Raw genomic sequence first — 14,613 nt, 5'->3', positions numbered from 1 at the left:
CCTAATGTTTTTATTGTCTGTCTAACCTACCTGTTTGTCTACCTGCAATGAAGGTTGGTTGGTATTAGTCATATTACAGTTATATTGTATTAGAACTCAGGGAGGCTGGTCGGGTGAATAAATGAACCAGACTGTCTGTGCACCATCACGGTTACTTCAGTACTCAAGAGTCAGACTGAGCTGTCAAGCCAAAGACCAATGGTTCATAAAGTTGAAATTTACACAATTTGGCTATTCCCAGAAAAACCAAAAACAAAAAACAAAACAACAAAAAAACTGTTGACCACTATTGTATTAATCTGGAATGAATTAGAGCATCAACCTACAGAGAAACATTAGAACACAAAGCCACCAGGCTGACAGCAAAAGCTGGACTAGATTCCACAAAATCTGCTAAAATTCTCAGAGCAGACAGAAGAGAAGGCATTCCCGGAATCCCCACCATCTGGAAGTTTCTTGCTTTCTGGTGAGAGTGCCCACCCAAACAGCACCCAGACTCAAGGAGAAGCTGGGTTTGAGTGACAGGAGACAGCCCATCAGCTGAGTCCATTTTAAGCAGCAAATATAGAGCAAGTCTGGTACTCTTGAACTTCTCTTCTGTTTGGAGTATAAAGTGAACACTCTTCCAGCTCAGGGGGATTCACAGAGGCACAGGTCATGGCCTACACACAAGGAACTGTCAGCTGGGAAAGAGAGAAAAGACATATGGGCAGGCGGGAGTTCAAATAACCAGAGAACAGGCCAAGATTCAAGGAGCATTCAGAACAGCAGCTGAGGGCAGGGTAACCACACTTCATGTGGGCATAATGCCCTGATGCTCTTGGACACTCCTCTCATACCACCAATCTGAGGAACTTTCTCCCTGAGGCAGCAACAAACCCTCTGCTCTGGGCTACCACAGAGCCGTAATTCTCAGTTCCCACTCAGAGGGCTAAGTGCACTGAGTCTCTCTCCTCTGCCGAATTTCCCCTAGGATTCAAGCGCTGACTTTTTTTTTTTTTTTTTTTTTTTTTTCTGAGCCAGGGTTTCTCTGTGTAGTTTTGGAGCCTGTCCTGGATCTTGCTCTGTAGACCAGGCTGGCCTCGAACTCACAGAGATCCTCCTGACTCTGCCTCCTGAGTGCTGGGATTAAAGGCATGTGCCACTGCCACCCTGCTCGTGCTGACTTTTAAGGCAGTCAGCAGGGCTACTGTCCTGCTATTACTAGTACCAATTCTAAAGCAGCCACTGCTAAAGCTGTCACCAAATCTCAGAGGAATAGCAGTCTATCTGGGTGATGGTGGACAACGGGCAGGAGGCAGGCAGTTTATACAGGCAAGAGCTCAGATATAAAATACACATTAGTCTACAGCCAATGCAACCTACACTCTTGTCAATTTCTATCTGAAGAACCACTCAGCAGGGACAACACAGACTAATTTGACCAGGTTCTCTCCAACAGATAGCTGCCACAACACCTCTTCTGTGGTCCAATAATCACCCACATACCCACAAGGTATTAATAACAAGCCCATTTATACAGCTCTCAGAACATCAAGGCACAAAGGTCTGTTTCTTGCCCAAGGTCATAGCAAAGCAACGAGCCAGTCCCAGAGATCAGAGCACACATGGAAAAAGCAATATTCACAGTTGTTCTTAGAGATCTCTATGGCTAAGGGAACCACAACAGTATGTTCTAGTACTGGGGCAGGTAAGCCTAGAGGAAGTAAAAGGAGCAAGCCCACATTCCACACAGTATCTTCAACCATTTCACTGAAATCTGTTCTATTGCTTGCTCCTCTGAGGCTCCCAGTCTCAGGAGACGAGGAGAAATGTGCCCCACCTCAATTAGGCCACGAACTCAGGCTCCTACTCTTTCCCCAACACTTTCAAAGTGGTGAAAGGCACTATGACAAGCATCTCTTCTAAGCCCTTTGGGACACTGAGCAAAGCTTGTGAAAGCCACAGGTGGAGACACCCAGAGCAGTGGGATAGCCCAACCTTACCTTCCAAAGAATGGATTCCCTGTTCCTTGGCAGTCTTGTAGACACTGCTGAAATCATCCCCAAGGTTTGGGTCAGCTCCAGCAGCAAGCAGGACCTGCACCACACTGGAAGCAATTAGAAAAGCAGATCATAAGGTCTGGTTTTCACAGCTATAAGACAAACAATTCATCCAACAACTACTTTACAAATGCCCATTACATTCGAGTCACTGGTCAATGGGTTAGACTCCATGTGACATGGAGCTTATGACTCCTGGGAAGGAAACAAGTGTACAATTATAGCAAAGAAAAATAATATGAAGAGACATTAATTTTGAGATTGGGGTTGGGGATGAGAACAGGGGGTGACGGGGAGAAGAGAGGGAGGAAGGCTGAGAGGGTCAATACATTACACATTTATAGAAAAGTGTCTAAGAACAAACTTACGTAATAAAAACACCTAGGAATAAAGCTTCGAAAAGAGGTGGGAACATTTCAGCAAAGTATGACATAGGAGAAGCCCGAGTTATGTCTTCCAGCAAGATGGGGGCAGGACAGCACAGTACAAGTGAAAGCTCAGTGCTTTATATGACGGAGGACTGAATGACAGGAAGGGCTGTAGGACATTGGTAAGGAAAAGCAACATGATCACATATGCTTTCTTCTACACATGCACACATGCACACACCCACGCGAGAATAAATTCCGACAATATTAAAATACCCAAAATGGAAGAATCTCCTTAGATCCACTGCCTTAATCCAAATTCTAAGGAGCAATCATTATAAAGAGTTTGGCATATTTTGTACCAAGCCTTTGCAATTAGAGGAATCATTCCAGGAGCTGTGTAAGCATGGACTGGGAGGAGTTTAAGAGTTGGCAGATGCCACAAGAGCACGGGGCACAGAGCTTGAACCAGTTACATGTTCAGTGTATGTTAGCTTCCCTTCTCTCTCCTGTGATGTAACGGTCCCACAAAGACTTTGTAAAGAAGAAAGATGTCTTAAACAGGACAGTTGACTGGTTTTTTTCAGGAAGCACGTTTATAATTGACAGTAACTGGGTCATATATAAACTCTAAATGCACTAACGTCCTTTCATGCAGGTCAGAAACATCATTTGTTGCAGCTGTAGAGTATTCTAAGATTATTTTGTGCTTGTTTTGTTTTAGATTTTTGAGTCAGGGTCTATGTCATCCTGGCTGTCCTGGAACTTGCTCTATAGATTAGGCTGGCCTCAAACTCATAGGATCCTCCCGTCTCTGCCTCTGTAGTGCTGGGATTAAAAGCCTGTGCCACAGCCAGCTATTCTGTCTTTTAACCAACCTTTTATTGTAAAAAAGAATGTCTTTAATATTTTGATGGCAAGAAGACAAATTATCAGAAGTTACAGTTCTAGGAGAAAGCATAAGGAGCTCTTTCTTCTCCCCACTGAGACAAGGACTTGCTATGTAACCTTGGCTATCTTAAATTTGTGACAATCCTCCTGCCTCAGGTTCCTGCGTGCTTGTATTACAAGCATATGACACCCAACACTAGCATAAGCATTTCAAAGGACTCAGCTAGTACTGTTGAGCTGCCTTTCAGAGATGGGCTAATCTTTATTCTCATGAGCCAAGCATGAGGCACGCAGGAACTCTTTGCCTTTCCTCCCTCGGACATGTCTCTTACTCTTTTTCGGACAGAACATGGAACCAGACTGCTACTCCAAGTTTCATTTTTCTGATTTCTAAAGACCAGGTGTAAGAGTCTTCTGTTCCCTGTTCCATGATTTCTTTATCAGTGTCCTTTGCCAGATCTTCTCTTTGTGAAAGGTAATTTTTTACTTTTCCTGAACTGACCTTCAAAATTGTTAACACTTTGAAAGGCATAAATGGCAAGTGTGTCAAACAAATCCCTGGGATTTTCAAAACTATTAAAAAGCCAGACTTTAGTTTCAGTCTTTTCTTTTGATTTTTCAGTATTTACAGCCAACAGTGCTGTTGGCTTTTCCATATATACCACCTGCTTTGGACGTTGCTATCTTCAACAGGCACAACATCTGGCTAAGTAAATTCTGGGATAATCTGGACATGACCACATGAGTAATGACAATAATGGCTTATAACTAACCTGTTATAATTACATAAATATTTTTCTTTAGAGGAAGAGCGTAGAGATGAGGCAAAGTTAGGAACTGGGAGAGAATTTTTCTTAGAGTGAAGGTACACACACTGGTGAGTGTGGGCATTATCAGGTAAGTTGTGCTTATAATATTTATATATCTAAACAAGATTTATAACAACCCATCAAGCCGGGCGGTGGTGGCTAACACCTGTAATCCCAGCACTTGGGAGGCAGAGGCAGGTGGATCTCTGTGAGTTCGAGGCCAGCCTGGTCTACAGAGCTAGTCCAGGACAGGCTCCAAAACTACAGAGAAACCCTGTCTCGAAAAACAAAACAACAACAACAACAAAAAATAACAACCCATCAAGCAAGATGCAATTCTACGAGTCCACATTTAATCCCAGTATTTGGAGGGTCTGGAGTCAAGGTTGTCCTTAGCCACATAGTGCGTTCAAGGCTAGCCTGGGATACAAACAATGCCAGCAGCAATGGCTCGTGCTAGTAAACTCAACAGCAGGGAGGCTGAGGCAGGAGAATTTCAAGAAAATTGAGGCTGGCCTGTAAGTGTGAGATACTGTTTCAAAAAAAGGGTAATTTTTATTTTTGAACCAAGGTCTTCATGTATCTTGAGGCCCATCCATTTCCCCATCCCTTCATACCTGTCCTCTGCCCCTGCATGCCCCCCAATAAAACAAAATTTAAGAGAAAAAAGGAAAAAAAATTTGTTTTAAGAGAAAAACTTAAAAATCTCATCATGGAAACTGTAGTGTGACACAGTAAGTCATGAAGTCATGCCATAAACCCCTTTGTCCATAATCTTTACTTGTAAGTGTTCATAGCAAAGAGTTATTGGTCTGGTTTGAGGCCTCTGGTTTCTACTACACTATCAATGCTGGGTCCTCATTAGGACTCTTCCTGGGAATCCTGTTGTTGCCCTATGGTGTGGAGATCATGCAGCTCTGGGTCTTCGGGTCAGGTTTCTTCACATGCTCCAGCAGGTCATAGATGGGGTGGGCTAAGTTATAAACCTGGGTCTGGGCCTTAGGACAGCTCTCCCGTGTTTATAACTTCAGGGTTGGCTCACTCACATCTGTGTTAATAGGCTTGGCTCACCCACTCTTAGGACCACAGTCAGCTCTCCTACCTGCCCCAGGTATTGATGGGGGAGCAACACCCCCATGCTGCCACAAGACAGATGGGTAACGGGGACAGCTCTCCTATGGTCACAATTTCAGGGCTAGCTCACCCACACCTGGACTCAATTGTGCTGCCCTGGCAAGGTGCAGGGCCTGCTCTCCTGAGTGTTGCAGCTGGTGGGGGTCAGGGATGGCTCTCCCACTCTTATGACCACAGGACATAGAAACCAGAGGCCTCAAACAAGACAGATGAGGAATGGGAACATCTCTTTCATCTCTCCCATGCTCACAACTTTGGGGCTGGCTCACCCACACCTCAACTAACAGGGCTGAGCCAAGGCCTTTTGAAGCCCAGGCCAGCCTTTGACTAGCTACATAGTTTTCTACCATGAAGGACCCAAGGATGGAACACAAGTCATTGGGCTTCTGAGCTAACTTGTTGGTCCCAGAGAAAACCAGTGAAGTTCAGGGAAGTATGAGTTACAGCACTTACACTGAGTAGACAGCATGGTGCTTTCTAACATGCATGAAGACCTGGAGTCCAAACACAGTTCTGTCATTTACAGATGGCGTCTTGGACAAGGCATTCAACCTAGAGCCTCCTTCTCCCTACCAGAATAACAGAGACAGCAATGCTTCCTAGCAGACTATGAGGGAAGTGAATTCTATAGAACCTACAGGTATATGGAAAAAGCTGCACAGACAAGAGTCTATTCTCATGGTTGACACAATCATAGAATAAGTTGAATCTGAGCCTGAACTGACCACTCCCAGAATGTATGCCGGCACAGCCCTACACTAAGTAGGCAGTTCTTCTACAGTCTGCATAAGTTGATATGTTTTCAAGTCCAAATGAGAAGGGTCTGTCAATCTAAATTCAAAGGGACATAATTTGGTTAACCCTTAGCTGCTGTGTCCAATCACTATTCAATCACACCCCCTCTTGTTGGCAGGCTGTCCCTTCAGGCAGCTAGTGTCACTAACTGTGCTACCTGGGCTTCTCCAGGTTCATGAGTATTGATTCCATCTGTCCAATTTGCAGGCTGCAGGACGTGTCCAAGCAACCATGTATGCTGCCCTTGGCCCTGAAGGGCAGACAGTGGTCTGGCAGGATGGGGAGAGGAAAGTGGCTGGGAATCAGCCCTGGAGCTGCTAACCCAATCAAAGAAATGGGCAATTCACTTCGAAAACTTGGAGACTAAAGAGGATAAGCAATCCAAGATAGTGACTCATCTGCAACCTCAAGAAGATTCCCTTCCTGTCTGATAAAACTCAAAAGGCAGCAGCCCCACTGAGGGAAGACAGGTCTTAAGGAATCGACTGCTCCTCCTGCCAACCATGGCTCCAAACACCTTGAGATGGCTGAGTTTTTCTCTCCAGCAATGGTTACATCTTACAGAGCACCAGCACAGAGCACTGATCTTTGATTAGCACCTTTCTATGGAAGCCAGCCCAACCTAGGTTAGAAAACCGTTCACCTCTAGCTCGGATGACCAAAGATCCCCACTGCACTGTGGGTCCACCAACACAGGCTAGGGGGAGAGCCTGGCTAGAGAAAGCAACTGCAAGGCTGCTGAGGACAAACTTAGCTGTAAGCCAGACACAAGGATTGCCAAGAAGTTCATAAAATGAAAGGATGCTGGGAAGGAAGTGATTTCTGCTTCTTTCCTGCTACAGGGGAAAGAAACTCCCTGGTCCAAAGCGTGAGTGGGAGGAGAGGTGAGCATAAGGAGATGATGGGTCAGCTAGTATCAACAGTAAGGACAAAAGATGACAGCCCAGCAGCAGGTAGGATCTATCTCTCCTCTGTTCTGGTATTGGCATGCTGACTGCCAGGTTGCAGGCCTAGTCTCAGCCTCCACTGCCTTAAATTTAAGTAGCCATTATCAAACAGGATATGGCCTACACTGGATCTTAATTACTTGACTAAAGGAGGCAGAGGACACCATTCAGTTCAACTGAGTTTTCTCTAGTCTTTCATCTCTATTCAAAGGAACTACTCAACCAGTTCTTACTGGCCTTGGGTTAACAGCAATTCTCTCAGGCAGCTCAGGATCTGGCCTCTGGTGGTCTACAGAAAGATCTGCCCATCTCACAGCTAGAGATCATCCTTACTAATGAAGAAGCAGAGAGTGTCTACTGCATGAGAAGTGTGCTATACAGAGCCTTCACTTCCTCATACTGACGTTCAGCTATCAGTCTGTAGTAAATTTGAACAGACAAGTTAAGATTGGGAAAGAGACGGAAACCAGGGCAAGGATACGAAGTCACTTTCCAGAAGAGGACACCAGAGGACAGATGAGGAAGCAAATAATAGTTCATCTGCTCTTAGAGAAACGCAAACTAAAACAACAAGGAGCTACTTCTTAAAACTCAATATACTGACAAAAGTTAGAAAGCTGAGAAATACCAAGTGTCAGTGAGAACACAGGAGTCTGAGATTCTTCATGCATTGTCAGGGTAGATTTAGACCAGTGCAGCCATTCTGTTTTGGAAGCCACATGCTAGGATAAGATGCAGTCAGGCTGATGCACACCCAGCAACATGGATATATGACTTTTTAAGAGGGACTGAGTATCCACTTATATTTATACATTGAGCTTGGTCATTTCTTGCAAAGGTTATTCCTTCTATGAAGTTTCCTCAATTATAGAATTTCTAAGCCCTAAAAAAAAAAATCAGTGATCTTTTGGACTGAAGAATTAGGGACCCAATATAAACAGCAGACTCCTTGAAGTATATCAAAGGCCAAAGATATCACATTACTGTTCCCTCCTTCAACTGGCTAGTGCTCTTTCACTTTTGAGGAGCAACTGGCACATCATGAACTCAGTGATGCCCTCTGATCCCCAACTTGGGGTTTCACTCTTCCTCTTTGCACAGCACCCAGGTGACCTTCATGGTTCACAGTTGCCTACTTTTATTTGCCTTCCCACCAGAGTACAAAACAAGAGCCATGTTTCAAAACTTATTTCTCAGCCCTGTACTCAATGCAGGCACTTAGATCTTCCGTATATTTACTTTGAAATCTGTAACCATGTATCACACTAACCAGTGTACTGGACACTTCACAAATTCTGTTTTCCGAATAAGTACATGAATACATGAATGAGAAAGGAATACAATCATTTTATTTGATGGGGAATGGAAAAGAAATCTGGAAGAAAAGTAGCTCTTCTTCCACCTAACCTTCTGAAGATCTGAAGCAGGCTTCAGGTGGTTAGCTGTGGAAACCTGCATCTTTCTTCCTAACTTGCAGACCATTCCTAGACAAAACTGAGGACTTGCTTGGGAGAATTGTCCCCAAGTGGCAGTTCCTGGGACTCAGGGAATTCCCTTTGGAGCTACAGCTAATTAATTTGTTGATCTGGCAGTAATTAGATTAGAGGTGGGAGTGCTTGTTGGAAGTTGGCTCATTCTGACCAAAGTGAGCTGTTGCTTTCAGGCCCCAGTATGTGTGTGGCGGGGGGAATTACAGTCATCAGTGTTAAGACTTGCTTTCTGGTTTTAGTGGCTGCAGTGGCTTGGGGTTCTCACATTGTTTAGGGGAGAGAAGAGAAGCCTATGGTGTGACCTGGGGTGGGTACTGGGCCAGGTGTGTGCAATAAGGCTGCTGAGCAGCTGGAGTTGATGAAGCAAGGTACAGTGATTCCAGATCCAGGTCATCCCCGCAATGTCAAGCTTCACAAGACACTCTATAGTCTCCTCCTCTTCCCCATCCCACATCTAAAGCAAATACAGGGCCACTGTGGTAAGTGTCATAGGCAGGAGAAGACAGAGTAACTCTTCTCAATCCAGCCCACATCTCAATGAGAAAGTCAAGAAGTCAATTTGGGAGCTGGGCTGGAAAGTCAAGAGGGGAGAGGGATGTGTTCAGTAGCCTGGGCTACTGGCTGACTTCACAAGGCTGGGCAACCTGACCACAGGCACTGATGTGTGCTGACTATAGAGGCCCTATGGCACTGTGCATGAACTGGGAAGGTGAAGGACAGGGACAGAGAGAGAGTTTTCTTTGTAAAGCTAGCTTCTTTACAAATGAATTGAAGAAAGGTAGCAAGTAAAGTACCTGTGGAGAATGTGTTCCAGTTTCTCATAGGCCAATAATAAGCTTCTGTATAGTTACTACAAAACCAGAAACCATCCATTATAAGCACCAGTGTACTAGGCACCTCACAGAATCACTAGTTCGGATCTTCATGCAACTAGCAAAGAAAGACATACTATTTTGTAGAAGAGTAGACAGAGGCTCAGCAAGAGCCAACTGTATACAAGGTCATGGAGTCCTCTTAGAACTAGTCAAGGATTCCTAGGCTGTGCTGGGTCATCTTCATTCCTTGGCCAAGATGCAAAAATACAGTTCAGATTGGGTCTAAACCCAGGCACATTCCTTAAGCCTCAGTGGCTCTGTCAATTTGTTGTACTATCTTTGTAGAACAGGCTGGCTTTGAATTCAGAAATCTACCTCTGCCTCTCAAGTGTTGGGATTAAAGGCATGCTCCACCACCGCCCCACCCCTGCCTAGTAGTTGTACTATCTCAGTCACTGACCCCGGTTAGGCAGTTAAAGCAAAGCAGGTCACAGCAGCTAGTTAGGACAAAGAGAATGTGTCTAAGATGGACAAGGGTCAAAATCAGTGGTGGTCCAAGATGGGTGACACATATAGGTGTAAGGCTCAAAACCAGCATGGCATAGTAAGGTGAGAGCCAGGGAATGAAGCATCAGCACAGCCTTCCTAGGACAATCCTTGAGGAGTTCTAAGATGGCTCCATGACTTCTAGGCTATGGCTCATAACATATGGTCACCAAACCGTGTTGTCAGCGCTGCTTCTGCAGTACAGGTCTAAACTAGACTCTCTGGCAAATGACCTATCAGAGTATGACAAGGCTGGGTATTAAAAAAAAAAAAAAAAAAAAAAAAGACTAAATGGGAAATGCTACACTACCGACTCACACCAGACACTGTCCTGCACATGACCACAGTTTTGGGTTTAACTACTGACCTACATTCACCCCTCTTATTTTTCCTTCTTTCTTTTTCCTTTAAATTTATTTAACTTTATTTTACGTGCATTGGCATGAAGGTGTCAGATCCCCTGGAACTGAAGTTACAGACAGTTGTGAGCTGCCATGTGGGTGCTGGGAATTGAATCTGGGTCCTCTTGAAGAGCAGCCAGTGCTCTTAACTGCTGAGCCATCTCTCTAGGCCCCTCCCTTTTTAAAGATTCATTTTATTTATATGGACATGTATCAGTGTCTGTGTGTGTGTACATTGTATGGAGTACAGAAGAGGGCATCAGCTACTCGAGTGGGAGTTATATGTGGCTGTGAACTGTTGGACACGGATGCTGGAAGCTGAACTTACGTCCTCTGTAACACTGCAGGCAATCTTAACTCCTAAGTCATTTCTCCAGTTCCTCTATTAATTTTTTAATTAAAAAGAATTTTTAGGGGGCTGGAGGGATAACTCAGTGGTTAGGAGTATTGGCTCTTCTTCCAGAGGACCCAAGTTCAGTTCCCAGCACCCACATGGTAGCCCACAACCAGCTGTGTATTAGTTATTTGTCTACTGCTGTGATAAACACCATGACCAAGGGAAATTATCAAAGGAAGTGTTAACTGGGCATATGGTTTCCGAGGGCTGGAGTTCATGATAGCTGAGTGAAAGCATGGCAGCGGCAGGAACAGCTGAGAGCTCACATCTCAACACCAAAAGCAGAAGGCAGAGACACAAAGGGACCGGCTTGAGTCTTTAAAACCTCAGAGCCCACCCCCAGGGATACGCCTCCTCCAACAAGGCCACACCTCCTAATTCTTCTCAAATAGTTCCACCAATGAGGAACCAACTATTCAAACATATGAGCTTATGGGGGCCATTCTCTTTCAAGCAATCATAGCCTGTAACTCTATTTCCAGGGGATCTGAAACCCTCTTGCCTCTGTAGGCACTAGGTATATATGCAGACATAAAAATAAATCTTAAAAAAAAAAAAAAGAATTCTTGGGCTGGGGAGATAGCCCAGTCAGTCAGCAAAGTGCCTACTGTGTAAGCATAAGGACTTGAGTTCAATCCTTACCACTCATATAGAAAACAGTCCAGGGTGGTAGCATGTGCCTGTACTACTAATACTGGAGGTGAGGCACAGAAAGGCAGATCCTCAGTGCTTACTGGCCAGCCAGTATAGCCAAATGGTGAGCTTCAGGTTCAGTGAGAGACTGTGTCTCAAAAAACAAGGTTTATAGCCACAGAGGAAGACACTCAATGTTGACCTTTAGTCCACACACACACACACACACACACACACACACACACACACACACACACACACTCTTTCTGCAGTGCTGAGGATTGAATCCAAGGCTTTATACATGACACATAAATACTATAACCCTGAGCTATACCCTTGGCCCCATTAATTTTTACCAGCACCAATTTAACCATTGTTATAACCCATTGAGATAATGTACTTTCACCTAGCCTATCAGTATGTCTTTGCACATCATTTAATCTGCCAGTTTGATTGGCCTCAATGAAATCAGTGATGTAGTACTGAACAGAACATAGCCCCATGGCTCATCACTTGACTCTGGCTCTGGAGTCTTATGTGCATTCATATATAAACAGCTAACCAGGTCACTCACCATTTTTTAGCGTAAATACATTATTTCCCACATCATATTCTACTCATGTACAGGTCACACTGTTGAAACTCGGACACACTGGCCTTATCTAACTCAGACCCTGGCCCTCCAGCCTGAGAACCCTATTCAGATAAGTAGTTTATGGCACAGATGCACTGGAAGATGCCTCTTAAAGAAGAGGTATGGGTCTGGATCCTATCACAGTCCCCAAAGTGAACAGCCTTTCCTCAGCAGCTGAACCAGATGGCACTGGATGCCTCCCTGCCCTAACTGACTCTCTCCAGAAGTGCGAGCACTGGACACACAACTCCAGGATAGGACATAGAATCGAAATGGGCTGGGGAGGACGGACACTGTCACGTTAGGCAAATGAGCTGGCACAGCTTTCCATCGAGCAGTGTCTTGGGTTGCCTGAGGTCGAGGCATGCATCTGCCAAACTAGAAACAGGAGCATGCTGCAATTGGAATATCATTACTAGGAAACAGGATTATCATGAGCAACGATTCCAAATGGGATTAGAAATGATTCTTTGTTACTCAAAGATAATCGGCCGGAGCAGCAGTGGAGAACCATCAAGCCCTGGATACTTTTCTGGGGGCATGGCACTGGCATTCCAGGCACTTGGCCAGCACCCTTGCCCACCCTTCCTTGCTGGGAAATACTAGGCACTGTCCTGCACTGGGCAGAGGGCCACCTGGGACAAAAGCCAACTACATATCAGGGAATCTTACTCAGGGGTCCCTTGTTATAGCTTCTTAGAGGGAAAAGGGGTGGAAAGAGAATTCCAGAACCCTGCTGACTCTTGGTCAGCTAAGTTTCGATGAGCCAGGTACTATTGCCACCACACCAAGCTAGACTTACCTGAAGGCCTTTCTGGGGAAACCAGTAATAGTAATGAAGGCACTTAACTTCACCACAGATTATTATGTGGCAGACACTGTTCTAACACTTTCTGTATATTCCTACATTTAAACCTCGTAGCTTTGAGGTAGACCCACTTATCCTGTTTTACAGCTGGGGAAATAATCACAGAAAGAGTCAAATAACTTGACAAGCACCTAGTGAGTAAGAGCAGAGTTTCAATTGAAATGCAGGTATCTGACCCTAGAGTCCAACCTTGTGACATGGAGATACGATGTTGTCATCTCTGAATGTCTTGGGCTGCACTTATAGATATCCTGAGAGGAAGACTGGATATACCTGTGCTAGACAGGCAGTCACAGCTAGAGAGGAAGGTTGCCAATGCTTATAACTAAGGTCTTCGTGCTGGAGAGTTTTATGTCAACTTGACACAAACAGTTTTTAGTGAACTTGACTAATTTCATCTGAGAGCAGCTCAATTGAGAAAATGCCTCCATAAGACATGGCAGTAGGGCATTTTCTTAACTGGTGATTGATGGGGGAGGGGCATCCACCTGGGCTGGTGGGCCTACTTTCTGAGAGAAAGCAGGCTAAGCAAGCCAGAGGAATCCGATGGGTAAGCAGCACTCCCCATGAGCTCAGTAACTGCTTCTGCCCCCAGGTTCCTGCCCTGCTTGAGTTCCTGTCCTGACTTCCTTCAATGATGAACTAAGATGTGCAAGTGGAAGCCAGATCAGCCCTCTCCGCCCTAAGTTGCTTTGGTCAAGAGACCCTGAGAATCTTCCCTTAGCACTTCCTGGTCCTAGATCCTGCCAGCTCCTCTTCCTGCCAAAGTATACAGACGGGGATGCCTTGCCTGCTCTGCCTCTGACCCAGGCAGCAGCAAAGAAGGCTGCCAGAGGCCAGCAAGGGCAGCACTGGCTTGCTGGCACCAAGACCTGTGGAGCCTCTGGGTGCACAAGAGAGGCCTATAGAGCCTCCCTATGGGACGACACCCTGGCAGAGACTGCTGGTTCCTTACAGACAGGACTTATGGTCCCCCTTCCCTGGGCGAGGTGGAGGGAAAATAAGCAAATGCTAAAAATAAATGACTGCTCTGAAAGAGAATTAAATGGTCGTCAGCCAAGGATGGCAGCATCTGAAAATTAACAAAGCCCAGGTACCACATCCAGGAAGGCCTTGGCAAATGCGTGTTATCCACTCATTAGCTCAGTTCCTCAGGGACGCCAGCCAAGCAGGGCAGGCAGTGCCGGGAACCAGTCCTTCCTATGCTGATGAAGTGCATTGGGGGGGGGGGTGGGCAGAAGCAGGAGGAGGAGGGAGCTCTATGGGGAATTTCAAACAGTTCTGCCAGGGGTCCTCGCTCTCCCTCGGATTTGCACCTTCTCTGAGGCAGCAGCTTACAGAAACAGGAAGGCCCTAGAAGCCTCAAATCTAATGTCTACACCATGGATCTCTTTCAGGATCCTACTAACAGCCTCGCTATTCAGGGGTCTCACTGACCTGCAGCCTAGGGCAAGGAGCCACCTAATAGCTCCGACTTTCTCCTCATTAGAATGAAGAGCATATGTAAACCCAGCACATGCGGTGACAAAGGTGACTCTCACTATTCCTCAGTAGCAATAGTTCATGAAACCACTGATCTCCATTCTCTACCAACCATGAGAACGTAGTATTCTATGGCTGGATACCACCAATAGGAAGAATCAAAACACTCCTGGTAACCAACTGTAATACCACAACAGAATACCATCAGTCACAGCTAATAATGAATATTAGAGAGGTGACAGTTTTTATTTATTTACCTACCTACTTAACTAGTTGCTTTATTTTTTTGGAGACAGGCTCCAGGTGGCCTCGAGCTTACTGCATGGTCTTGCCTCTGCTTCCTGAGAGTTAGGATTACCGG

General features: G+C 45.4%; 1 protein-coding gene across 1 annotated transcript in view; it reads right to left on the bottom strand.

Annotated features, from left to right (window-relative positions):
- Clpb (caseinolytic mitochondrial matrix peptidase chaperone subunit B) overlaps positions 1 to 14,613 on the bottom strand; it is a 124,364-nt gene that overhangs the window by 79,867 nt on the left and 29,884 nt on the right. The window contains exon 4 of the mRNA XM_036188175.1: positions 1,986 to 2,089. Coding sequence (XP_036044068.1) covers positions 1,986 to 2,089 — 104 coding nt within the window. The remainder of the gene's footprint in view (positions 1 to 1,985; positions 2,090 to 14,613) is intronic.

Source organism: Onychomys torridus, chromosome 1, assembly GCF_903995425.1.
Source record: "Onychomys torridus chromosome 1, mOncTor1.1, whole genome shotgun sequence".
Taxonomy (NCBI): Eukaryota; Metazoa; Chordata; class Mammalia; order Rodentia; family Cricetidae; genus Onychomys; species Onychomys torridus.
Note: the sequence above shows the minus strand (reverse complement) of the source record. Positions and strands in the feature narration are given on the sequence as shown.